Raw genomic sequence first — 27530 nt, 5'->3', positions numbered from 1 at the left:
CCGGTCCAGCTCACTTACTGATACGCTAATTGCTAAGGGAAACGTTGCCAACAACCTGCATGTGCATCAGTAGGGGCATTAGTGAGATAAATAATGGCATGTTCACCAACAAGATGCCTGGGTGGGAACAGTTTAATGCAGACCATTAAAAAAAGAATGAAGTAGATTGACGTTTATGGATGTGGAAGGATGTCCATGATGTATTGATGAATGGAAGAAGCAGTTTGCAAAACAGTATGTGTGTGTGTGTGTGTGTGTGTGTGTAATATCTATCTATTTAAAAAAAATTTTAATGTTTCTTATTCTTGAGAGAGACAGAATGTGAGCGGGGGAGGGGCAGACAGAGAGGGAGACACAGAATCCGAAGCAGGCTCCCCTGCTGAGCCACCCAGACACCCCTGTCTATCTATTTGTCTATCTATTTATTTATCTATCCATCTGTCTGTATGTCTCTGTTATTGTACAACAAAATGTTAGAAGTGAGTCTCTCCCCGCGGTAAGATTCTAGATTATTTTCATTTTCTTCTATAAGTTTTGTGCAGCATTTAGCCTTTTTCCTTTCAATGAGTATAGATTTTTTTAAATGTTTATTTATTTTTTGAGAGAGAGACAGAGCGCGAGGAGAGGAGCAGAGAGAGAGGGAGACACAGAATCCAAAGCAGGCTCCAGGCTCTGAGCCGTCAGCACAGAGCCCGACATGGGGCTCCAACTCACAAACTGTGAGATCATGACCTGAGCCGAATTAGGATGCTTAACCAACTGAGCCACCCAGATACCCCATGTATAGATTTGTTATGATAGAAGTGTATTAATTTTGAAAACCGTTAATGGCTCATTTAAAATAGGCTTGAGGGATGCCTGGGTGGCTCAGTTGGTTAAGTGTCCAACTTTGGCTCAGGTCACGATCTCACGGTTCATGAGTTCAAGCCCCTCGTTGGGCTCTGTGCTGACAGCTCGGAGCCTGGAGCCTGCTTCAGATTCGTGTTTCCCTCTCTCTGCCCCTCCCCTGCTCACACTCTGTCTCTCCCTCTCTCTCTCTCTCAAAAATGAATAAACTTCAAAAAAAAAATAAAAGGTTTTAAAAATCATGAAAGAAATACATCGTGGAAAACTATTTTTTTTTTAAGTTTATTTATTTATTTTAAGGGAGTGAGGAAGAGAGTATAAGCCAGGCTAGGGAGAGAGAGAGGGAGACAGAGGGATCCAAGCAGGCTCTGCACTGTCAGAGCAAAGCCAGACATGGGGCTTGAACCCACGATCTGTGAAATCATGACCTGAGTCGAAATCAAGTTGGATGCTTAACTGACTGAACCACCCAGGTGCCCTGGAAAACTGTTTTTTGGCTTTTTTAAATGTTTTTATTTTATTTTTGAGAGAGAGAGAGAGAGAGAGAGAGACAGAGCGTGAGCCAGGGAGGAGCAGAGAGAGAAGGAGACACAGAATCCGAAGCAGGCTCCAGGCTCGGAGCTGTCAACACAGAGCCCGATGCAGGGCTCGAACTCACGAACCGTGAGATCATAACCAGAGCCGAAGTTCGATGCTTAACCAACTGAGCCACCCAGGCGCCCCCAAAACTTTGTTTTTTTTAAATAGAAAGAAACAAGAATCCCAGCCAGCCCTACCACCCAGAGTATCATGGGTAATCCTTGTTTGCTGTCCATCATTTGCTGGAATTTATAAAAAGAATCACTTCTGAAAGCGGCCTCAAATTCTATCTGATCTGCATACCGGAGTTGACTGAATGGTTCTCCTAGAAGGCGGGCACCTGGTTCTAGTTTTTTCTTGCGATACAGATGCTAAAGGACATGCTTGTGCATATACGTTCATCCACACGGTGTTCTTAGCGGCTCCTACACGTGGGTCTCCTGCGCAGAAGCACGGGCATTTCTACTCTCGGCAAGTATTTCCCAATTGCTTTAAAAAGCCGCCTATCAATTTACATTCCAACTTGCGAGCCGTCTTTGAAAAATATTTGCTAAATTAGTCATCTTTGCACAGGCTGAAAATCGGGAGGCCAGGGCAGAGCTCCTGGGTGCTGTGGGCGTCACCTACAGTTGGCTTCACGACCTCCTGCATCCCTTCCAGTTTGATCCAACAAACATCAAAGGACATGAAGGGAGGGTTGTCACAAAGGCATCCTGAAATATTGGATGGAAAGACCGAGGGTCATAACTTACAGGCTCAAGGCAATTCTCCCCAAACCCAAACAATACTGATGTGTGTGTGATGGGAGGGAGGGTGGACTTAACTCGTTTTCAAGTTCACGTAAAGGATAAACTGATGAGAGTTACCAGGGACATTTTTCAAGAATGAGAGTGGTGAAAGAAAGCTCGCCTTTCTAATTCTTAAGCTTTTAGTATTCCACAAAAAGAGAAGAAGAAGGTGATACAGGGCAATGTTTATCTGATTTAAGGACAAAGGAAAGACTTGCTAAACACCCAATAATGAAAAAGAAAACACACAAAGGGAAAATAGAAATAGATTTTAAAGTTCTGTAAATAAATACGCATTGTGGACAAAAATGTAAGCCATCTGATAACTAAGCACGTATTTGCAACATGTAATGGGAAGGCAAACTGCTGCTATGGAGGTTCTTCAAAGAATTAACAATAGAAATACCCCATGATCCAGAAATCCCGCTGTAGGGTATACATCCAAAGAAAATGAAAACACTATGTGTCATAAGGCACCTGCACCACCATGTATGTGTATTGCAGAATTATTTATAACAGCCAGGATGTGGAAAAAATCTAAGTGTCATCAATGGATGAAAACATAAAGAAATGATGGTGTATATATATATATATATATATATATATATATATACTGAATTATATATATATATATACTGAATATATATATATACTGAATATATATATACACTGAATATATATGTACTCAATATATATACATTATATACTGAATATATCTATATCTATATCTATATATCTAATGGAATATATATCTAATGGAATATTATTCAGCCATAAGAAAGAATGAAATCTGGCCATTTGTGACCACATGGATGGACCTTAAGGGCACTATGCTAAGTGACATGAGTCAGGCAGAAAAAGACAAATACTGTATGATCTCACTTATAGGTGGAATCTAAAAAAAAGAGAACCCCCCCCCAAGATCATAAACACAGAGAACAGTTGCCAGAGGAGGGGGTGGGGTGGGGTGGGGTGAGGGTGGGGGTGGGCGAAACGGGTGACGGGAATCAAAAAAAGAAAAATACCAGTGGAGGCATTTTGTCCAACAGTCTTGGACTTTCACAGACGAAGACATTTAGATTAAAATAGGATTCCTCCATATTCTCATCCGATCAATATTTTAAAATGTCGATGTGGAGCTAATTATGTGTCAGACATTGTACAATGATAATAAAAAGTAGTCATACACTGTATTGAAGTTAATGATATTGCACCGATATTTTCCCACTGTTGACAACGTATCCTGGTTATCTAAGAGACTATTACTGGGGAGAGCTTGAAGGGCCCACAGGGACTCTACTTGGGCAATAGCTAACGAGTCAATCTATTTCAAAATAAGAGAGGTAATATAAACAAAAAGCCCAACCAAAAAGCATCGTGAGCAAAAATTTAAGCTGATAACTGAGAGCACATATTTGCAACATGTAGGAAAAAAGACTAATATCCCTGGGATTTATTCATTTGCTTCACATTTACTGAGTGCTTATGATGGTTGAGGCATTGTTATAAATGCTGGAGATTCACAAATACATGAAATACTTTCATAGTTCCATAAGAAAAAGGTGAGACTTTAACGGAAAAGTAAGTGAACAAAAAAGCGATTTGCAAAGGAAAAGATAGTAACGGACGATCAGCAGATTTTAAACACCCAGCCTGAGCATCGTGAACCTGCAAGTTAAGTCAACAAGGAGGCATAACTTTGCACTCTAAAAATAGTTTACATGTTTTAGAACAATTCAATTGAGTTGTGATCTGTTGAAGAGGAGACTGGTGAAAACATTTTAGAGATGATAGGGTTTTTTTAATTATTAAAAAATATGTGAAATTCTAGAAATTCTAACTCTGAGACTTTATCTTAAGCAAGATGAATAAATCAGAGATGCAGGCAAGATTTACTGAAAAGGATGATTATTATGGCATTCTCTCTCTCTTTCTCTCTCTCTCTCTCTCTCTCTGTCACACACACACACACACACACACACACACACACACACACAACACACACACACACACACAGCAAGGGTCTCATCCAAAGTGCTCAACATTTGAATAATAGTTGAATAAATTAAGGTGCATCTGTATGTGGACTTTAAGTAGACATTAAAAACTTTGTTTTCTAAGGAATTTTAATGACATATTACTAGGTGAAGAAAACATTAGGATGTAAAAATCCTATGAATTTTTATTTTTATTTTTATTTTTTTTAATTTTTTTTTCAACATTTATTTATTTTTGGGACAGAGAGAGACAGAGTATGAACGGGGGAGGGGCAGAGAGAGAGGGAGACACAGAATCGGAAACAGGCTCCAGGCTCTGAGCCATCAGCCCAGAGCCCGACGCGGGGCTCGAACTCACGGACCGCGAGATCGTGACCTGGCTGAAGTCGGACGCTTAACCGACTGCGCCACCCAGGCGCCCCAAAATCCTATGAATTTTTAAATTATACGTCTTTAAAAGCACGCAGTGTTCCTATACGTGTGTGTATGCAAAGGGCTGGACAGAAGTGATACATGTGGGCAAGATGCACAGCCGGTTGTTGGCTTTGGGGGAGACCTCTTCTCTCTCTTTTACAACCAGTATTTTGTTTTTGAATTTTTGCTAGCAGGAGGTAATGCTTTTGTAAATAAGGAGCTGTTTTAGGAAGTTAACAAAGCACAGTTAGCATCATCGAACGCCCACACAGCCGTCTAGCAAAACACGCAGGAAGTAATTCTGGCATGTCGATGATGAGGATTTTGGGCTATATTTTTGTTCTTTTTTATATTTTCTGAATTTTCTATAAAATGAGTGTAGCTTTCATGGCCAGGAAGTGAACCACAGCTGGTATTATAGAATGTCTAGAACGTCTAGGTGACCCCCCCCCCCCCCCCCCCGCCCGCCGGCCCCTAGTGATTTTTGCATGCTCAGGATGTTCACAATCCCAGGAAACAGTATAAACTTACTTTAAAACATTGTTAGTTACATTTCCAATCTTCAACCTCTAGATGCTTTTTCTCCTGAAATGCCTGTAAACTTGAAACAATGTGTCCAATCAGTGTGAAAAAAAAGTGCAATAAATAATCGCTTTCGAGACTTTCTGGACCCTCTGTAGCACCTGAGGACATCTAGCAGAGTATTTGAAAATTTGACATGCTGTTTACAAACGACTTTCGCTGGTGGAACTATACACATGGAAATACACACTTTGGAAGACAGTTTGATGGTGTTGCATACAGTTAAACACTCACGTGACAGACAGCACAATAATTCCGCTTCTGGGTGTTTACACGAGAGAAATGAAAGCTATGTCCAGACACGGCTTGCCCATGAATGTTCCCAGCAGCACCGCTCATCACGGCTCCAAGCTGGAAACTGCCCACGTGCCCATCAACAGGTAGAGGGACAGAACTGGTATATATCCACACGTCATTGTAACAATAAAAAGGACAGACAGCGATAACACTATGGCAGGATGGACCTCAGAACATGGCATTGAGGGAGAAAAGCAGACGCGGGAGTGCATATTGTACAATTCTATTTTTATAGGAGTCTGGAAATGACAAAGTCAGCCAGAGGGAAAGAAAGCCTCTGGGTGGTTGCCTGGGTCTGGGATGGAGGGCGTGACCAGGCAGGGCAGGAGGGATGTTTCTTTCTTTCTTTCTTTCTTTCTTTCTTTCTTTCTTTCTTCCTTTCTTTTTCTCTTTCTTTCTTTCTTTTTCTCTTTCTTTCTTTCTTTCTTTCTTTCTCCTTCCTTCCCTCCCTCCCTCTTTCTTTCTTTCTTTCTTTCTTTCTTTCCTTCTTCTTTCCTTCTTTATTATTTATTTTATTTATTCTCAAATTAGTTAACATACAGTGCAGTCTTGCTTTCAGAAGTAGAATCCAGGCATTCATCGGTAACATACAACACCCAGTGCTCATCCCGACAAGTGCCCCAGGAGGCAACTTTCTGGGGGTGATGGAGATGTTCTCTGTCTTGCCTGTGGTCGTGGTTACGTGAATACGTTTGTGAACATTTGTTCACCTGTCCGCTTCAAATGCATGCATTCTGTGGTATGTAAATTATACCCCCGCAAGGTTGATTGTTTAAAAAGTGAGTTTATTCTATGCAGAGCCAGCTACATAATTAAGAAGGGGGCAGCAGACCAGTAAAGCATGCCTAGCGCCCCTCTGGGTGTGGGACCCTGCACAGGTCCTGCACATGAGGCCGACCCTGGTTCTGTTTTCTGATTTTTCAGGAACTCTCAGACACCCGTGTGTGTGTGTGTGTGTGTGTGACACTACTTTACATAAATGGGATCTCACTGAGAACGCTGTTTGTAAATTTATTTTTTTCCCTCAAAAATATGCTGAGGTCTCCTCTCTAAACCAGTAAATCCAGCTGCACGTTGTTCTTCAGAGAACATTCCACGGTGGGGTGTGCCGTAACTGAGTAAGCCATCTCCTCGTGATAGTGTTGAGGGTGTTTTCTGTTTTCACCAGAACTGGCACCCACCCCCACTGTATGGGGCTCTGTGCACAGAAATTTCTAGGCCCTTTCCCAGAAGCCGGGGCCCCTCCCCGCCAAGGCATTATCTCTGATGTGCCTAAAGGTTGTTTGCTTTTCATATTTCCCTTCCCGCTTGCTTGCTTGCTTTCTTTCTTTCTTTCTTTCTTTCTTCTTTCTTTTTCTTGAGCTTTAAACAGAGTGAGTAGGTCTCTCCAATCAACTTTCTTTAGCTTGGAAGCTTCTGCCACTGTTCCCCCTCCAGGGAACCCTGGCCCCTGACCCCTCACTGTGCCCAGATTATGCCTGTCACTCCAGAGGCCCCGAAGGAGGGCCACAAGGCTAGAAGCTGTACAACCGGGGTTCCTCAGGGCCAAGCAGCCTGTGCTCCTGCCGGCAGGATCATCCCTAAATGTTCCCTGAATTTCCCTCAGCCCTGCCGGGCCCTGGGATGTGTACTGAGCCTCAGGGCTTCCAGAACCTGCGGTGAGAGGACGGCTTTATATCCCCACAGGGGAGAGACACTGCCACATTTCAAAAGAAGGGAAGTGTCAACTTACATTTTTACCATATACAGCTCGGTGTGGGCTTTCCACGCCCAGCACAGTCTCGGAGGCCTCCCGCCGCTGGCTGCAGAATGGGCCGAGGTTAACGGAGGCGTGTGAGGCGCCCGGAGCCGCCCTCTGTCAGTTAGGCAAGCATTAATTTGGCACATGTCACGTGCCAGGCCACGCAGCACCGTTTGCCACCGCCAGGCTTGTTTGAAAGGGAAGAGAGTGATGGCCTGTGACTAGCTCTGCAGCCCCAGGAAAGTCACCTGGTCCCCCCAGCTTCCACTTTTGCTGGACAATGCGATCTTGGCACCAGACGACCTGGAAGCATCTTTCGGGTTTCTTTCCAGGCCCCAAGTGTGAGGGTCCTGTCTGCCCCCTCCAGACGGGACGCACTTTCCTCAGCTTAGAAGGACAGCAGCATGTTCTCTAGGGAGTCTGCCCTAGGGTGGGAGGTTGGGGGGTTCGAAGCCCGTTGTTTTAACTTGGCCGGACGGGCTGATGGGGGTCCAGTGTCCGCGAGGGTGTTGAGCACTCCTGGGAAGGGTTCTCAGGCCCCATGTGGCCTCAGATCCCTTGGCAAAGAGCATCAGTAGTTTTGCTGGGGGGAAGGGAGATGCTAACTGCTGCATTAACGAGGGCAGTCCAGAGCATCAACCGAGCTCAGGTGCCAGTCACACAGCGTGACTGCGGAGTCCGGAGAGAGGGTGAGGGTGCAGTGAGAGGGGGCCGGAGTCAGGGGAGCGACAGATTCCCAAGAGCAGGTAGGGGGGTTGGTGAATGTCAACTGATCAGGTCAGCCGGAGTCTGCTAACTGGCTTTTATCAAAGCCCGGATTCTACTCTGAGGCAGGGAGGCAGAGGCCCCGTCCTTCCTGACCATTACATTCAAAGGGATGGTCCTCGGGTCCTTGAGAAAGACAGCCCTGGGTGGTGGGAGATGTGGGTACATCTCGGAGGGACAGAGAAATGTTTACGATTCTAAGCTTTTTTTTTTTTTCCTCCAATAAATGCTCCGTGGAAAGGAAGCCATCCTCGGGTGTCGGCCAGAGCAAACAGCACAAGGAATGAAGTGACCCCGAGAGAATAAATCATTTCGCAAGAAGGTTGGGTTCTCGTGTTTTTATCCTCAACAGAATCCGAAAAATTAAAAACGAATTTGACGCTGGATTACTTTGTGATGTTTGGCATCTAAGCTGGACACAGTTGAAAAAATGGACGGGCCTCACTAGAAAAAAAAAAAAAAAAAATCCCTTCCAGTGTCATCCAGCCAGCGTGCACATCCTGTAAAAATGAAAAACGGGATGCTGGTGTCTGTCTGGTTTTAGCAATAAACAACATCCATCCGTGGGTGCATCGACTCAATGAGGAGGAGAAAATATCTAAACACCTCATTACGAGAGAGATGCCTTTCTAATAACATTTAGCCTTTTGTGGCTAATCATCATTTATCAAAATTGTAATACCCACATTACTGTGATTTGTGTGCTAAGAATAATTGTAATGACCACCTGGTGGAGGGGGGGACATTTGATCAGAGCCTCATGACCGCGGAAGTGGTAAAGTTTTAATGTTTTAATTTATGTATATCGTTTTTTTTTTTTTAATTTTTTTTTTCAATGTTTATTTATTTTTGGGACAGAGAGAGACAGAGCATGAACGGGGGAGGGGCAGAGAGAGAGGGAGACACAGAATCGGAAACAGGCTCCAGGCTCTGAGCCATCAGCCCAGAGCCCGACGCGGGGCTCGAACTCACGGACTGCGAGATCGTGACCTGGCTGAAGTCGGACGCTTAACCGACTGCGCCACCCAGGCGCCCCTCGTTTTTTTTTTTTAACGTTTATTTATTTTTGAGACAGAGAGAGACAGAACATGGGTGGGGGAGGGTCAGAGAGAGAGGGAGACACAGAATCTGAAACAGGCTCCAGGCTCTGAGCCGTCAGCACAGAGCCCGACGCGGGGCTCGAACTCACGGACCGCGAGATCATGACCTGAGCCGAAGTCGGCCGCTTAACCGACTGAGCCACCCAGGCGCCCCTATATCGTTGTTTTAAAACATGGTCGGAGGATTATTATGAGGCTTTACTCGCATACAACTGATGCTGGCACTGTAATGCCCGATGTTCTAAAACCTCCCACAAAAGACCACCAGAGTCGTGAGTCAAAGCCAAGCGGCAAGGGTCGTTTATTACAGATTCGAACCTGGACCTCTGCGCACTCGTTGCCGGTGACGCAAAGAGGCCTCGATCAGGGTTGGTATAGCGTTTTTATAGACAGGGATAAACAGCATAGGTGAGGTTTCAAATCAAGGACATTTGTTGTTTTCTGACTGGGCATCCTTTATCTGTCCTTCGGCGGGAAGGCTCTGTGTCCTTCGGCGGGAGAGGGAAGGGGGAAGGGGAGGAATGTGTTAAGCAAGCAAGATTACAGAAGCGAAGGACGCCAGTTAGTTTGTGTACAATTACTACGATTACTCATTTTATTACATATCAGACTATATTCATTTAGGAAGGTTTACAACCCATTCTACTACACAGCGGGTTACATCCAGGAAAGGTCTCACAATGCTCATAGCAAACAGCAAGCAAAACAGACTTCTCAGCAATTGTATTTTTTATCAAAAATCCATAATAAGCAGAAAAGAGAACCTAGCTTTAAACTAAGGTAGGGCTGTCATTTGGATTGCTCCTTTCAGGCACGACACGGGTTTGACCTGAGTGTGGGTCCACGAATATGCGGATTTTTTTTCTATCGCTATATGAATAGTACTATCGATGTATTTTCCCTTTCTTACGATTTTCTTAGTAATATTTTCTGTTTTCTAGCTTGCCTTATTATAAGAATACAGTATGTAATGCATATACCATGCAAAATATGTGTTGATCGGCTATTTCTGTTACTGGCAAAGCTTCTGGTCAACGGTAGCTATTACTAGTTAAATTTGGGGGGAGTCCAAGGTTATATGCGGATTTTTGACTATGTGGGGAGGGGGCTTGGCCCCCCTAGCCCCCCGCATTGTTCAAGAGTCAACTGTAGTTTTTATTTTTTCATTTTTATTTTTCTTAATGTTTTCAAATTTATTTTTGAGACAGAGAGACACAGAGCATGAATGGGGGAGGGTGAGAGAGAGAGGGAGACACAGAATCTGAAGCAGGCTCCAGGCTCTGAGCTGTCTGCACAGAGCCCGATGTGGGGCTCGAACTTATGGACTGTGAGATCATGACCTGAGCCAAAGTCGGACGCTTAACCCACTGAGCCATCCAGGCGCCCCATCAACTGTAGTTTTTAAATAGATGATGGCTGTACACTGGGGGGAGGCGAATGTGTTTTTAGGATTTTATTTTTTATTAATCTGTGCACCCAACGTGGGGCTGGAACCTACAACCCCAAGATCAAAAGTCACACATTCTGTGGACTGAGCCAGCCAGGGGGCCCCGGGGGAGGCAAAGTTTCACCTCCAACTCTGTTAGGTTTCTGGCGGGGCTTGAGAAACTGACTTAAAATGGATTAATTAGCAGGAGAAAAGCACTGGAGGCCTTGTGATGAATGAAGACCCAAAGACAGGATAAAAGCCTGCGTGCTTTTGTAACAGGTTAAACAAAGAGCGGCAATTGTGGGAAAGAAACTAAACCAGACGAGAGGCTAAAGGGAGATGAGAATTATTTTAACAGATTCTGTTCAGACAGAATTTTCTCCATCTCAACTTCTGGTCCTCGATGATAAGAAAGTTACTTTCCTTCTGGTCTTATAAGGAAGACGTCTTTCACATGGAGATTTCATCTCCTGCTTTCAAGAAAAGGAAAGAAGGCCAGAGTGTTTTTCTTGCATTCGCTGTTTTCCAAGTGGCTTTAACTCAAAATAATCCTTATGCCAAAGTGGTGTATTTTAGGGTGGTATATTCTGCCGTACTCCAACACCCATGTTCTTGGCATCACCGTTCACAACAGCTAAAGTGTAAAAGCAACCCTTTGACAGATGTGAATGGATAAGCAAAATGTGGCCTATACTTACAATATTATTTTGGCCCAAAAGGCTGAGTACAAAGGAAGGAATTTTTCTTTCTTTCTTTAAAAAAAAAAAAATGTTTAATGTTTATTTATTTTTGAGAGAGAGAGAGAGAGAGAGAGAGAGAGACAGGTGAGGAGGTCGGGTCAAAAGAGAGGGAGACACAGACTCTGAAGTAGGTTCCAGGCTCTGAGCTGTCAGCACAGAGCCCCAACACGGGGCTCGAACCCACGAACTGTGAGATGGTGACCTGAGCCGAAGTCAGACGTTCAACCAACTGAGCCACCCAGGTGGCCCCAAAGGAAGGAATTTCTGACACCTGCTATGACCCGGATGGACCTTGAGGACATTATGCGAAGTGAAATGAGCCAGTGGCAAAAAAACAAATCCTACTGCATGTTCCACTCCCGTGAGGGACTGGAAGTGGTCAAAATCATAAAGACAGAGAGTAGAATGGAGGCTGCCTGGGGCTGGAGAGGGCGAGGGGAGCCAGTGATTCAGGGGGACAGAGTTTCGGTTTTCCAAGATGACACAGGCTATGGGCATGGCGGGTGGGGACGGCCGTGCCACGTTCTGAATGTATTTAATACACTGAACTGTGCACTTAAATATGGAGAAGATGGTAAAACTTGCCTTGTGTGTATTTTACCAAAATAAAAATATTTGGAAAGAGAAAAGGAGCATGGTGGGTGTCAGCATTCTATTCCACTAGGTTCGTTGAAAAGGAGAATGGTAACTGTTTTTTTTTTTTTTTTAACATGTCAGTATTTAAAATGTGACATTGAATATGAAATATGAATCACATCCTGCCTCATCAGACTCTTGATGCAACGTTTTAGAAAACAAGCAAAAAAGGTCCCAGGATGTCTGATGCAGTTCTCTCGAAACCTTTCACGAGACCGGAGAGTAAGCAAACTCTCGCCCTTGGGCGGTCGGGGCCCGGGGCTTGGTTTTGCATGGCCTGCAAATTAAGAAGGGCTCCTGCGTTTTTATGTGATGGAAAAGAAGTAAAAAGAAGAATAGTTTGTGACACATAAAAATGGTATGAAATTCAAATTTCAGGGCCCATAAATAGACTTCGATTGGAACGCAGTTAATCTCATTCATCTACGTCTCGTCTCTGGCTGCTTTCCCAGCACGAAGGAAGAGTTGAGTAGTTGTGACACAGACCATATGGCCCGCAAAGCCTGGAATATTTACTATGTGGCCATTTGCAGAAGGTGTTTGCCTACCACAGACGAAGGAAATCGGGGAAGTGGTTCCGGCTCTGCTCCCAACCGTGGACAAACCACTCCAGGGCTCTGAGACTCGGGCCTCTCATCTGAAAAAAAACGTGCCATTTGGACAAAGTCGTGTTTGAGTTCTCTACCATCTCTAAAAACTTGGCAAGCTTGGGAAAGCAATGCACACTCAGGTATTAATGGCCAATACCTCCCAGGAGTACTCACCTTTGACAGTGACCCCGGAAGAGGCAGCTTCTTAACCCAAAGAGGTGGGGTGCTACCCCACCATGGGTTGGTGGCCGCCATTTTGGTGAAGGGGTTCTTTCCAGCATCGTCCATTTGCAGTGTTTGTGGTGAACAAAGGTTTGAACAAATCGATCTGTCCAGTGACGAGCATCCACCAACATCCCCTAGAGGCCACTCCTGGTTCGTTCCCAGCCCACCGACTTCCTGTAGAGGCCTCAGGAAGGCCGGGCACATGCAGGACAGAGTGGGCGCTTTTCACGCCCTCTGTCTCTGTCTATGGAGAGCTCTTGTTTCATGCTGGGCTTGCAGGGAGGGCGAGGTTACAGGCAGACCAGGGGCAGGCCACACTGAGTGAGGCAGGCCATGCTGTGCAGGCCCCACCCACTCCAGCGGGCTGTGCACTGGGGTCTCCCACAGAAGGAAGGGAGGGCTGGGCGTTCAGGATCTCCCTCTGACTCCCCCGGCTTCCCCAGCCAAGGTGCCAGCATGCCCTGCTCCCCCATGGGTCAAAGGTGGCCCTGCTGGCTTTTGTGGAAGGCCAGTGGGGTGGGGGAGGGGTGACGAACCCAGTGCCAACAGGGTCCTAGTCTGGGTGACAGGCAGCCTTGTCCCATCTCAAAGGGGCACCTCTCTGGCTCTAGTCTCAGCTGACTGTAGCCGATTGTTGAAATTCCAGGTCTGGGGTTGCCAGCATTTCCAAATTTTCTAAAGAAACCGGAAATCTGGAATTCAATGGGAAATCTGATTTCCAAATGTTGGCAGTTCGTTTCAAAAACATTAAAAAACCGAGCTGGTCTCTCAGGAAAGCACATCTATAGGTCAAAGTTAGGCTCCAGGCTGCAAGATCAAGGCCTGTGAGGGGGCAAAGCCTAAGCTCTGGACTTGGGAGCCCAGGTGGGCCTCAGCTCTGCCAGTGTGGTCGACTGAGGCCCCCAGAGCATCGATTTCCTCACTTCCAAGGTGGGATGATCGTCCTCACGGGCGTCCTCATGAGCGTCCCTCCTCTCCTGACTCGGAAACTGGCCATGTCTCCTGATGACAAGAGAAATGAAGTCGGGGCCGGTTGTAGGGTGGGTTTGCTGTGCTGCCCACCGCTCCATTTCTGGATGCTTCTGGAAGGGCGGGCGGGACTTACCTGGGTAACTGTCTCGTCTTGCCCTCTCAGGCACTGCCTTGAGGCACCTCCACCCACCCGAGGAAGCCTGTCAGACGGGAGATGCTTAGATCCCACTGATCACCACCCTGGGGAGGGGGGAGCTGCTGAGATGGCCCTGATAAGTGTTTTGCAGCGAGGGTGACTCTTTTCCGGTTTTCGTGTGGGCGTTTTCCCCTTAGAGGAAGATTAGAGGTGGGTCCACCATGTTTTCCCTGCTGCAGGTGCCTTGACCGTGATGGTGACCGCACGAGGCCATCCTCATGGGGCGCAGCCCCGAGTGCGGCCGGGTCAGGGGGCCCGGGCAGGTGCTGGGGGACCCGGGTTTGAATCCCGCCCGCAGAACAGCGTGCAGAGGGAGGGCCGCTGGAGGAGGAGCAGGATGAATGGGGATGGCACCGAACGGATGAGTGAGGAGGAACGTTTGCTGTAAACCCCGGATGGCGCAAGAATGACTTCCCTCTGCTTTGGGAGTGCGTTCGATCCCCATCGCCACGCCCCAAAGGCTTGTTCTCTAATTCCGTTGCATCTTTTCGTCTTTTTAAGCCCAATTAAGCCTAACTAAATTAAGCCTAATTTAATTAAGCCTAATTAAGCCTACTTTAAGCCTAATTAAGAAGTTACTATAGGGTGGCTCAGTCGGTTAAGCGTCTGACTTCGGCTCAGGTCACGATCTTGCGGTTCGTTGGTTCTAGCCCCGCGTCGGGCTCTGTGCGCGCAGCTCGGAGCCTGGAGCCTGCTTCCGTTTCTGTGTTTCTGTCTCTCTCTCCCCCTCCCCTGCTTGGGCTCTGTCTCTCTCTCAAAAATAAATATTTAAAAAAACATTTTTTTAATAAATAAACGTTAAAAAAATTTTTTTAAAATAAAAAGAAGGGTGGTACCCAGGCGACTTTGGTGTTGAGAGGCATCACTCCCAGCTCGCGCGGGGCTCCGTGCCTGCAGGAGGGGGTCTTCTAGCTCCCTCAGGTGGGGCCTGGGCTCCTACAGCATGGGGCTCAGTGACAGTGAAGAACAACCCCGGCGTGGGTCTGGGACCTTCAGGAAACCGGTGTGTCCCCAGAGGGCAGGATGATGGAGGGGTGCACAGCAGGAGCGGGCGGGCAGGAGGGGCGGAGGGAGTGAGAGAGGAGCGAGGCTCAGCCCCTTTATTGTTTTAAATTGGGGCAGAAATGAGGGATGACAGTGACGAACCATTCACAACTTAAAAAAAAAAAACAACCCTTTTGGGGACACAGATGTTCAGGTTGCAGCATCATCTATTTATAGAAACACGTCCAAGGAACGAGCAAGCCCACTTTTCAAACAGAGAGACAATTAACCAAAGACCTGCCGAGGCCCCGTAAGAGCTGTTGAGTCTATTCCTCAAAAGGCAGGTGACCCTGTTGTGCCTGACAAACACTCCAGGGAGCGCCTCGTCTTTCCATCCTTTCCCAGCCCCCGGGGAGAACTCATGACGTGGGTCCTGAGTCCGGCCAGACTCTGCTCTGGGTCCTGCGGGTACCCCAGGAAACAAAGGGGGCAACACTCACTACCTGCCCGGAGCTGACGCGGCAGTCTGTGTCTCCTTTTTCTGGGGCCCTCCTCTTGTGATGTGGCCATCTTGGCACGCCAGGCAGGGGCCCAGAGCTTTCGTTCAATGCTCAAGGAGGATTTATCGGCAGTGGGAGCCATTAGAGAGTCAGGGTCACATCCTGCTCGTCTTCGCATCCCTAGAGATGAGCAGAGAAAATGGTTCATAGTGGACACTCAACAAATATATTAGGGGAAGCCTGGGTCGCTCAGTCGGTTGAGCGCCTGACTTCGGCTCAGGTCACGATCTCACCGTTCGTGAGTTCGAGCCTCGCATCGGGCTCTGTGCTGACAGCTCGGAGCCTGGAGCCTGCTTCGGATTCTGTGTCTCCCTCTTTCTCTACCCCTCTCCCCTCACGGTCTGTCTCTATTTATTTTATTTTTGAGAGAGAGAGAGAGCGAGCGTGAAGGGGGAGGGGTAGAGAGAGAGGGGGACACAGAATCGGAAGCAGGCTCCAGGCTCCGAGCTGTCAGCACAGAGCCCGATGCGAGGCTCGAACTCACGAACGGTGAGATCGTGACCTGAGCCGAAGTCGCTCAACCGACTGAGCCGCCCAGGTGCCCCTAAAATAAAAAGTGACTTTCTAAAAATTAGATATGCCATAAGAAAAATGGGGGGAAAGCCTCACTTGCCGTCTGAGCAGGGAGCAGGGTGGGTGCGGAGTAAGAGGGGGAATCAAAACAAGACACTAAAGACTGAGTCGGCGTCATCTGCTCTGTCTTCCTGGGCGGGACAGACTGTGAGGCTGGGTCCTGCCACCTCGTTTCTCACACACTGACGATGTTCTCTTTTCTTCTCCAGCTCCCAGTGCCCGCTGCTGTGTGCCTGCTCCGTTGGCACCTGCTGGCCCCGGGGTCACCGCCTCTGGATTCTGGAAACTTCAGGAGCACTGGATTCAGAGAAGCGAGCCCTACCCGGACACTTTTCCATTCTAGTGCTGCCCATAAGTGTCTCTGTCCCGCAGTGAGCTTCCTGAGGGCAGGGACCCTGTCTTCTTTCAGGGCCAGGGCCCTGAGGGCGCCCATTAAACTGTCATGAAATGGGTGTCCCTGAGCTCATAGCCATAGGACAGGACTCTAAATACCATCAGATCACAGATTGAGAAAGCGATGCCCTTGTCAGCCCTGTGCCAGCTTTTCTCGGACATCAGGAACACCTCAGGCCAGCGGGAGGACGTCCCTGCACCTCCCCTCTGTTGCCCATCCCCACATGTAACCAAGAACAGGCGGGTCTTAGGCTCAGACTCAGCTGACTGATGTATCTAGCAAGAGGAGTGGCGTTGCCCTTGAAGAATGACCTTCAATTTGTAGGGAGTGATACTGGTTTCCCCCTCACATTGGCAACACAATGCTTCCTTTAAATGTGTTTTACATTTTAAAGCAATTTCAGACTTAGAGAAAAGCTGCAAGAATAATATAAAGAGGGGTGCCTGGGTGGCTCAATCGGTTAAGTGTCCGACTCTTGATTTTGGCTCAGGTCACGATCTCACGGTTCACGGGTTCGAGTCCTGCGTTGGGCCCTGTGCTGGCAGCACGGAGCCTGCTCGGGATTCTCTCTTTCCCTCTCTCTCTCTCTCTCTCTCTCTCTCTGCCCCTCCCCCACTTGTGTGCACGTGCATATGCTCTCTCTCTCTCAAAAATAAATAAATAAACATTAAAAAAAATATATATATATAGGGGTGCCTGGGTGGCTCAGTCGGTTGAGCATCCGACTTCAGCTCAGGTCATGATCTCGCGGTTTGTGAGTTCGAACCCCATGTCGGGCTCTGTGCTGACAGCTCGAAACCTGGAGCCTGCTTCAGATTCTGTGTCCCCCTCTCTCTCCGCCCCACCCCTGCTTGTGTTCTGTCTCTGTCTTTCAAAAATGAGTAAACATTAAAAAAATTTTTTAAAAAAACATATGAAATTCCTGGAAACTGCTCATTGCTGGATATCCCCTAATGTTAATATTTTACAACTTAATTACCCCCTCCCCCTAACTAACCCCTTTCCCAAACAGAAAATTTTTTTTATGAACCACTTGAAAGTAGGCTGTCCCTTGACTCCTAAATACGTCAATATTTTAGTGTGTATTTCCTAAAAGCAAGAATATTTTCTTCCATTAACCGTAGTTCACATATCAAAATCAGGGAGTTAACACTGATACAACACTATTGTTTTTTGAAGGTAGAGAGGAGCTGATTCTCTTTGTTTTCCTTTATTTTTATTTTTTGAGAGAGAGAGCGTGTGTGGGTGCACGAGCGCACACAAGCGGGGCAGGGGCAGAGGGAGAGAGAGAATCTCAAGCAGGCTCCACACTCAGCACAGAGCCCCACGCGAGGCTCAATCTCATGACTGTGCAATCATGACCTGAGCTGAAATTAAGAGTCAGATGCTTAGCGACTGAGCCACCCAAGCGTCCCTGGATACAGCACTATTTTCTAAACTGTAGACATCATTCCTATTTCTCCGTCTGCCCCAGTAATGTCCTTTATAGCGAAAGGAAATCCCAGATCACAGCTTGAATTCAGTTGTTCTCTCCTCAGCTCCTTTGGTCTGAAATATGTCTTGGAACTTTGTATTGGGTGATGTTAGTATTTTTGAGAAGCACACAGTCGATGTTTTGCAAAACGGCTATTTCCTTTACATTTACGTTTTCAAAACTGTGAATCCATCTATAGAAAAATTGCAGGCATGCGTAGGACATATCATAGGTTCGTTCCAGACCACCGCTGAAATAAAGCGAATCAAATGAACTTTTTGGTTTCCCAGTGTATATAAAGGTTATGTTCATACTATACTATAGTCTATTAAGAGTGCCACGGCCTTATGTCTAAAAATAAAAACAATGTACATACCTTAATTTAAACTATTGCTAAAAATTGCTACCTGTCACCTGAGCTTTCAGTGAGTCCAGCGAGTTATCATTTTTTGCTGGTGGAGGGTCTTGTCTGGATGTTGCTGGCTGCTGACCCATCAGGGTGGTGGTTCGCTGAAGGCTGGGGTGACTGGAGGCAATTTCTTAAAATGAGACCATCAGGTTTGCTGCACTGAGTCTTCCTCACCTGAAGGTTTCTGGGCCGTTGTGGGCTTAGTCATTTCCCAAATTTCACTCTTGTTGCCTCTCAAGGAACAGGGAGGCCCCAAGGAGAGGGAGGGAGACCGAAATGGCTGGTGGGCGGAGGGGTCAGAACACGTACATTTATCCATAAGGCTCGCTGTCTTGCACGGCGCGGGTCACGGTGCCCCCAGGTACCACAGTCGCATCAAAGATCACTGATCACGGGCCAGCATAGCAACTATAACAATAATGAAAAAATCGAAATGTTCTGAGCACGACCAGTATGTGACCCAGAGACACGAAGTGAAGCCAGTGCTTTTGGAAAAGTGTGCACATGAAGAAACTTGATTGTTGCTGGGCGGCCAGGAAACCTTCAGTCTGTAAAACACGCACTATCTGCGGAGCGCGATACTGAGAATCGCAATCAAATGAGACGTATCTGCGGAGCGCGATGCAGCCAATGGCGATAAAAGGAGACGCGCCCACATTAACCAACCAGAGAACAAATGGTCCTCCGATAAAACAAGACCGTGGAGACCCACGGAAAACTGAGGTTTAAGAAATGCTGATGGTTTCGATCAACTTCCTTCTGCCCCTGGCTCCTCGTCCCCTCCGGGGGGGTTCGGGCCTGGGGGGCTGGGTTAGAGCCTGTGGGTCACGCTGGGCGGAAACTCAGCCTCGGGGGGCAGGCATGAGGGCATTGGGCTCCCTCCTGGGTGCTGGTCAGCGGCTGTGGGGGGGAAGGCTTGCGCAGATCTGAACGAATGGTTCATAACGTGGAGAATGGAGGAAACAGCCCAACAAGGCAGCAGGAAGACTTGAATGTGGATAGGAGAGTTTTCTGGAAGCAGAGGAAGGTATCTCAGCAGCCTCAGACTCACAGCTATTGCACCCCCCTCCCCTCCCCCACACTCTGGAGTGTTCCCCAGATGTTGGAGGAGCAGGATGGCCTGCCTACTTTGGGTCCTGCACTAACTATCCCCAGAGTAGGTGGCCTGGGGACAGAAGGCCAAGATGGTCTTGTGTCACCTGAGACCCCACAGGGACCTTCTCCAGGGATAGGCTGTTCTGGCCAGAGCAGGGGTGTGGGTATGAGCTGGGGTGGTCCTGCAGGCTCCCGGGAAGGAGAAGGAGTGAGGGAAATGGAGGAAGCCCTGGGAGGTCGGGGCACTGGTGCAGAGAAGAGGGTGGCTGTCGTGGACGTGTGACAAAAGGTATCGCTACATCTCAGTCACTCAGAAGAGCTGGGGGTTACTGACTCCAGTTATGTTAGCATCTCCTCAGAGGAGAGCAGGCCTCCACCTGCCTTCACGCCAGGCCCCGGGGGGCCGAGCAAAGCCCACGAGAGGGGTGGCCACACCTCAGAGGGGAGGCCTCGGCGGGGGGTGGGGAGGGGAGTGGGACCCCATGTTCATGCTCGAGTGGAGTGTGGCTCACAGGTCCATGAGGGAGAATGTGTTTGCGGGTACAGATGGGGATCATTTTTCTCTCCCCGCTGTGAGAGACTGGAGGGGGTCGAGAAGGGCCTGGCCCCCCTCTGCCGTGGCGGGGCGGGCAGGAGACCCCACAGGCAGAGGGGGTTGCTCAGAAGGCAGTGATGGCTGGAGGATGACTCCTCCTCTCTCCTTCTGCACTTGTGGGGGTGGGGGGCGGGGGGTGAGCCTGGAGAGAAGAAGCCAGGAAGAGACACCTGCCTTCAGCCAGGATAGGGCTGGGGTCCTCTTGGTGGGGGGCAGTCCCTCCCCAAGAGAAGATGCTTCGAGATCCTTCCTGGGCCTCCAACCCGTCCCGTCTCATTCTCCAGGCCTTCCACTCTTCCATCGTCTTTCCTTTCTCCTTCCAGCCTACTGACTGGCTTCTCCATCCGGGTCCTAGCTGGGTGACCTCAAACAAGTCCCATGACTTCTCCGGGCTTCACTTTTCTCACCTGGAAGACAATGGAGATTCAAATATCCTGCTGCCCTGAGAGGCCCTTGAGGTCCAAGGGACGCCCAAGGCTAAGGGACAGAGGACAGTGCCCTGCTCCAGGGGAGAGGGGGGGGTGGATAAAGTCAGCTTTGTCTGCCAGCTGCGACCCACGTTGCCTCCGGATTACTTTCCTCTCTGTCTCATCACGCACTCTCTCCCTCCTCCCCGCCTTTGTCTCTCTGTTCTTTGTCTTCCTCTGTTGCTATTTCGGTCCTTCCTCGACGATGCTGGTGAGGGGTGAGCCTCTTTTCATGTCAGGATGCCAGCACCGCGTCAAACTGGTAAACAGCTGAAGGATGTGGTGGGAGATGAACTTTCCACTGGGGCGACTTTGAACTTACCCCTTCCCCGATGGGTCTCCCCTGCTCCCCCCGCCTTGTGGAGACTCCATCCCATCTTCGCAAAGCCAGGACGGGGGGTCTGGGGCCACGGCCAAGAGAGGCCCACGCCAAGCAGCCGCACGGGGCCCTGGCCACTTCTGCCCGCCTCCAGGGGAGGGGTGGAAGGGGAGACCGCAGACGGGGCGGCGGGGAGGATGGGGGCCCGAGCAGGGCTTGGCAGATGCACTCTGGGGCTGAGGTTTCCAGTGGAAAAGTTCGGATCCCAGCAAGGCAGGGAAGCCAGAGCCCGTGTCCCTGGGAGTGACCTCAGAGCCACATGCTGCAGCCCAGGGACGGGCCTCTGGCAGGATAATCGAGCCCAGGCCTCCTTCTGGGTTCAGCCCTCAGGGTCCCCCAAATGCCTGGAGGATGCAAATGAGCTGCGAGGCCTGAAAAGTAAGTGGTATGGTGCTCTCTGGCTGGGCATTCAGATCAGTAAGCACAGAAATGAGCCTTTAGCTTGGCCCGTCCCACCTCAAGAGGCCACGTGGAGGGGGAGCCACGGCCCGGCCACACCATGACCAGCGGACAGCTCTGGCGAAAACTCTGGATCTTTCCGAGCCTTGGTTTCCTTAGCCGTGAGATGGAGATAAATATTAATACCTTGCAGAACATTAATGTGTTAGTACCTGGAAAATGCCCAGAACAGCACCTGACAGAGTACTCAGGAATGGAAGCTGTTTTAAAAATTTTTTTTTAATGTTTATTCATTTTTAAGAACAAAAGAGAGAGAGAGAGAGAAGGAGAAAGAGAGGGAGAGAGGGAATGAGAGGGGGAAGGATCAAGAGGGAGACACAAAATCTGAAGCAGGCTCTGAGCCATCAGCACAGACCCCGGTGCGGGGCTCGAACCCTTGAACCTTGAGATCATGACCTGAGCTGAAGTCAGCTGCTCAACCGACTGAGCCACCCAGGCATCCCAGGAGTGGAGGCTGTTTTATTGTCACTGTCATCATAATTATCACTGTGGCTGGGGGTACGGTGTCAGAAAGTCATCTCCCGTGTATGTGCTCACTCTCCACGTCCTGGGACCCTTCTCCAGCCCCCAGTCCTGGCCATCAGTGTTCAGTGACCACCCCCCAGCTGGTCTCCCTCCAACCCACCCCCACCTCACAACGGTGATCTTTCTAGAGCATCCGTCTCATCTGGTCACTTCCCTGCCTTAGAAACTACTCACGACTCCCCAGTGCCTGGATGACCACGACTGAACCCCTGGCTGAGGTTATAGACCCTCTGAGATGCTCCCCAGTGTTTCTTCCCATGTGCAGTAGACTCCCTGCTCCCCACACTTCAGCCAACACGCTCCACACATGTTGCCTCTGGGAACACCCTTCACTCTCTTTTCTGTCCATCCAACTCCTACTCATCCTTCAATGGCCAATTCATTTGTTCTCTCCTCTGTCCTGCTTTCCCCAGCTTTCCATCAAAGTTACTGGCTTCTTCCTCTCTGTCTGCACAGCCCCCTGGAGCACTGTGTTGGAGTCACCCATGAAATAGAGATCGTATGCTTGACTAGCACATGGGACAAAACTCAAATATGGTCAACGTTACTCTCAAAGATCCCTCGGGAGAATTCTCTCGCATGCTTTAAGAAGTGAAAAGAGGGGCGCCTGGGTGGCGCAGTCGGTTAAGCGTCCGACTTCAGCCAGGTCACGATCTCGCGGTCCGTGAGTTCGAGCCCCGCGTCAGGCTCTGGGCTGATGGCTCAGAGCCTGGAGCCTGTTTCCGATTCTGTGTCTCCCTCTCTCTCTGCCCCTCCCCCGTTCATGCTCTGTCTCTCTCTGTCCCAAAAATAAATAAATAAACGTTGAAAAAAAAAAAAAAAAAAAAAAAAAAAGAAGTGAAAAGAAGCAAGGAGCCTAGGACCGTGGGTAGAATGCCATTTTTGGTTTTGGTTTTTGTTTGTTTGTTTGTTTGTGTTTTTAATAAGCAGGGACGTGGGGGAAGCAAGAGGTATTCACAGTTGCTTGTCTTTGTATCACAGAAACAGTACTGTTCACCTGGGAAGGGGGCAGGAGGAGGGGGAGGGCGGATGGGTGGGTAACAAGATTTTAATGATATGCATGTGTATGTTGTTTGGAGTTTTGAACCACGTGACTATTTAAAAGAAAGAAAACGAAGGGGCACCCGCATGGCTCAGTCGGCTAAGCGTCTGACTTCGGCTCAGGTCATGATCTCCTGGTTCGTGAGTTCGAGCCCCGCGTTGGGCTCTGTGCTGCCGGCTCGGAGCCTGGAGCCTGCTTCGAATTCTGTGTCTCCCTCTTTCTCTCTGCCCCTCCCCCACTCATGCTCGTGCTCTCTCTCTCTCTCTCTCTCTCAAAAAATAAATAAACATTTAAAAATTTTAAAAAAAGAAAGAAAACGAAGGAAGGGGAAAAAGAAAGAGGGCTGGAAGAAGGGAGAGGAAAAGTAAACGCTGTTAGGAAGGCTCTCCCGTATTTGAGTCTGTCGTGCATCGTCTCCAATTTAGATGTTTCCCCCTCCGGCGCTGGCTGACCCAGATGAAGGGGGGGTGGGGGGTTGTGTTCGGGCCCACTATGCACGAAGGTTTAGTTGTTAGTAACTAAAGTCTTATCTGATGTGGCAGGATGCCCAGGTGATGAATTGTTCTCAGGGTCCGAGGGAACAGAGGGCCCCCCGGCTCCTCCCTCCCGCCTCCCTCCTTCCCGCCGGGTGTTTGTTCACTGAGGGGGACTGTGGGCTCCATCGTTCCTTTCCTTTCTCTTCTGCTGCCGGGCAGATACACTGAAGTTTGTGTGGGTTAAATATGGCCATGGTGGGCCCTCACTGTGCAGTGCAATGGTTGGTTTCACACTGGGGCTTTCGAGTTAGGTAGAAAAGTCGTACTACCTGCCGAGCTGTGTGACCTCCGGCTTGTCACTTAACCTCTCTGGACCTTGTTTCCTTCTTCGTAAATTAGGGAGGATATCACCTTCTCAAAGAGCTCGTAGGAGGATTACGTGAAATGATTTAAGCCTCGCACGTAGCAAATGCCACTCACCCCCCGCCATCGCCATCGCCACCGTATCCATGGTGACATACTGTGGCTACTGGTCTCTGTGTGTCTGCCGCAGAGACCTTCAACTCCGCAAGGGAAGGGCTCAGTCTCCCTCCTCTCTGTGCCTGGTTCCACACAGGTGCCCGGGGAATGAGCACGGAGTCCCAGTACCCAGCAGGTTTCCAGATCTCAGAGCCGGGCCGGGGCTCTGGCTGCGCCCAGCAGGGTGACTCCAGGGGGCACGGGGACAAGAATAGGTTTCCACCGGAAGTGCCATGGTTAATGCTCAGACTCTGAAGCTAGACAGCCCGTAAAACCTGCCGCTTTTTTAGCTGTGTGACTCCGGCATTTGACTTAACCCGTCGGGGCCTCGGTTTTCTTACCAACAAAACTGAGTTGGTGTGAGAGTTGACTGTCCTCAGCCTCTGATCAGGCGGGACCGCCCTTTACCTTGTGAGCGACCTGGTTTCCTGTGCTGTCTCTGCTCATGCCATTGCATTGACTTGGAATGCCCTTTCCTCTCCTCTCCCAGACAGCAAACTCCTACTCATCCTTTACAGCCCAGCTCAGGCAGCAGCGCCCCCCACCCCCATCCCCACCCTGCCGAGGTCTTTCCGGATGGCCTCCCTCCAGCTGGGTCAGGGACTCTCCGGGCCCCCCCCCGAACATTCCCGGGGCTCATTCTCTCGCTGGCTTGCAGAGCCGAAGAATTCCTGCCGTGCCTTCGTGCTTGGAGACAGCCCCTCCCGCTGTATCGACGTTTCTGAAATTGGGATGCGGCTGCCACATCCGTTTAACATCTTGGTGTTTCCTCTCCCAGATCCCTGAGGCTTATCGTAATGGTTGGTCTCTGAAGAGTGGACGGTGAGCACACCAGCTTATGTTAGGGACGCTTCCCTGCCAGGCTCCCACCCCCTCCCCTCTTCGGATCGAAGCTGGATGCCATTTGGATCTCTGCCTCTCCACTCCGGGCGCAGTCTGGCTCCATAAGGAACCCTCCACATCCCCCGGAGGCAAGGAGATGGCTGCGGAAGGCCGGCTGTGGGAGCAGCCCCCATCACCCAGCGCAGGAGGCCTTGTGGTTCTGGACCCTAGCCATCAGAAAGTCCCCCTGATGCGTGTGACCCTGGTGCCACCAGGCTACAAGGGGGCAAGGGAGACACGTCTCAGAGCTTCCCACTTTCTCTTAGACTGGTGTGTGTGGGCAGAGAAGGGGCCGGGGATGGGGAGGTGGCTCTCGTCAGAGAGGAGCCAGAACTCAGAGGGCGTCAACAGCCCCCTGTCTGAGTCCTGGGTGGCGGCGGGGGCCGGGTGGGGGCGTAGGTGGGATAGGGCTGAACTGTGACTTGACTATTAATGCTCTGAGTGACCTTGGGCGAGTCCTTTCCCTCCTGGCGCTCAGCATCCTCATCTGGAAAACGAGACGGTGCTAAGACCCAGGGATTGGTGGCTGTCTTCTCTTCTCCTCCCCCTCTCTCTCCTTTTAAGGAGCTCTCTCACCTCCACTGAGAAAGAACTCAGCCTCTAACCCTTGCCGCCAGCTGTGTGGTATCACTGCCATGCCCCCTTTCCAGATGAACTTCACAGCAAAGGCTCAGAGATGCCGAGTGGCTTGCCAGAGGCCACACAGGGAGGAGACGGGATTTGAACCCAGGCTGCAAAAAAACAAAAAACTTTCACAAACCACCCTGGGACTCTGTCCTGGCCCACCCCGGCCCTGACTCCTCCCCCAGAAATCCCCCCCCCCCACCTCAACCCGAAGGCTGGGGAGGGTTCAGAGGGCCAGAAGGGGGCCATCACCGGGAACCACATCCTGTGACAGTTGCCCTGGGGAGAGCTCGCTTTCTCTCCAAGTCTGGGACAGGTGAACGGAAAACAGGCCCCCCTCAGCCCCGCTGGGCAGGACCCACAGCCCAGCCTCCTGTACCATATGCCCGCTCTGGGAGGAAACCTGAGCCCCGGGCAGAGCCAGCCGCTGGCCCTTGCCACTGGGCCCAAATCGCTGCCTCTGGGCCGACGGAGGAAAAGGATTCCTCTGTACGAAGCCACGCCACAACCCGTCCCCTCCGGGCATATGCCAGGCTCGTTTCAACTCCCCCGGGCCTGGGAGCGATTCTTTGCCGGGCGGCAGCTCTGAGCGTCAATCACATGACCCTGCCGTGGAAACCCGTGGAGCTACTGAGCCAGCGCCGGCCGAGTGGGGCAGAGAAGAGAGGGACGCAGCCACTGACCTCCCTCACGGGCATGTCTGTGTCCACCTTGTCCCGCCCTCCACACACACACACACACACACACACACGCGTGCGCACGCGCGAGAGTTCAAGGACTTGTCACTCAATGCCCCATTTTTATTCAGCAATTACTTTAATCTCAGGACACTCGGAACAGGACACCAGCAGCCGGCCCCGAGCCCTCGGGCCTTTCTCTGGAGGCTGCCGGGACGTGTTTGTGGCTCTGGGTGCGACACTGTGTATTCCTGGGCTCCTCGGGGAAGCTCCCAGCAATCCAAGCAGACAGATGGGCGCGAGGTACTTCGCACAGCCTCTGGGCCCCTCCTGTTGCCGTGGGCACTGGCGCCCAGCTCTGGGTCTATGGGGGAGCTGGGCTAGGGTCATCGTCGTAAGCCATGGGAAGCTTAGAATAAGGATCTTCTGTCCAGGGACGGTCACCGCAGAACAGGGCTGTGCCCCGGTGGGCTCCGAGGGTCTCTAGAGGCAGGGCTGGCTGCGGGTGCCAGCACCTTGGTCGTGGGGGAGGGGCAGTCGTCCCGCTCGCGGTCAGCTGGCGGTTCCCAGGAAGGCTGGACTCCGTGCCCGGGTCCTTGCCAACCTGGGCCAGTGGGTGTGCCACCCCCAGGCCTAGAATCCACCTGCCGAAGCAGCCCAGCAGCCCCTGCACATGGGGCGTCCCTGGGCAGCGCTGGGACGGGGCCTGTTTCTGTTCTCTCAGCACCTCTGGGCCCGGAGTTGTCTGAGAACCCGGGGAAGCAAACGCATCGTAGACGCCCGAGGACCCGAAGGGGCCTCAGGAGTCATTCAGCTCAGCCCCTCCTTGCAGCCTGCTGAGAGGTGGCCCAGGCGGCTCGTTCATCCTTGAGACGGAGAGCTCACCACCTCTCCGAGGCAGCACCCTCCACCTTGTGGCTGTTTGGGGCCGGGGGAGGGCTGGGCCAGCAGCTTCTGTTTGATGGACGGAGACTGAGCGGTGCAAGGTGAGGGCTTTCCTTGCATCTCTCCCGGGGAGGCTTCTCAGCCCCCTGGGGGGGTGGCGAGCTGGGAGGACGGGGTGGGAGAGCGGGGACAGGTAGAGCAGGAGTCCAGCGGAAGGGAGTCGCCGGAGCCTCTCGTGGGCCCGGCCTAGGATGCCCCGATGTCGTCATAGTCCTCATTGCCAGTGGAACCAGGCTGGGGCCTGGGGGATCCTGTGTGGCCAGGGGGCTCGGGTTAGTGGGAGGCTGGTCACCGCCCCTCCTGCCCCATGGGACGGAGCCGAGCGGGTCCGAGTCCGCCCCCTCCCCTGTGATGCCGGGCGGTGTGCAGTGACGAGACTCCCGTTGTGTGTTCTTGGTCGCGGCCAGCTCCCTTGCTGGCCTGTCAGCCCAGAAGGCAGAGCCTCGTCTGTGCGGTGTAGGGCTACAGTCCCCAAGTTTGCACAGGACGAGCTGGGCGACTGAGTGCTGGCAGACGCCCGCCACCTCAGTGTCCCCCCCAAGGGACCATCGGCT

General features: G+C 50.5%; 1 protein-coding gene and 2 long non-coding RNA genes across 8 annotated transcripts in view; 1 reads left to right on the top strand and 2 right to left on the bottom strand.

Annotated features, from left to right (window-relative positions):
* Window positions 1-8804, top strand: part of LOC123601777 — a 47586-nt gene extending 38782 nt beyond the window's left edge. Inside the window, exon 2 of the long non-coding RNA XR_006714253.1 lies at window positions 8251-8804. This is a non-coding gene — a long non-coding RNA (uncharacterized LOC123601777). The remainder of the gene's footprint in view (window positions 1-8250) is intronic.
* Window positions 1531-5882, bottom strand: LOC123601776. The gene is made up of 3 exons (XR_006714252.1): window positions 5441-5882; window positions 5156-5225; window positions 1531-2138 (listed from the first exon to the last, which is right to left on the bottom strand). It is a non-coding gene; the product is annotated as an uncharacterized LOC123601776 (long non-coding RNA).
* Window positions 8805-26133: 17329 nt separating the features above from the next.
* Window positions 26134-27530, bottom strand: part of CD6 (CD6 molecule) — a 40682-nt gene continuing 39285 nt past the window's right edge. For all 6 annotated transcript variants that reach the window (XM_045485425.1, XM_045485426.1, XM_045485424.1 and 3 more), the window contains one exon: window positions 26134-27227. In XM_045485425.1, the coding sequence (XP_045341381.1) occupies window positions 27163-27227 (65 nt within the window). In that variant the 3' untranslated portion in view covers window positions 26134-27162. The remainder of the gene's footprint in view (window positions 27228-27530) is intronic.

The sequence above is a fragment of the Leopardus geoffroyi genome, chromosome D1 (genome assembly GCF_018350155.1).
Source record: "Leopardus geoffroyi isolate Oge1 chromosome D1, O.geoffroyi_Oge1_pat1.0, whole genome shotgun sequence".
NCBI classification, from domain to species: domain Eukaryota; kingdom Metazoa; phylum Chordata; class Mammalia; order Carnivora; family Felidae; genus Leopardus; species Leopardus geoffroyi.
The sequence above is the reverse complement of the archived record's forward strand: the minus strand, read 5'-3'. Positions and strand labels throughout refer to the sequence as shown.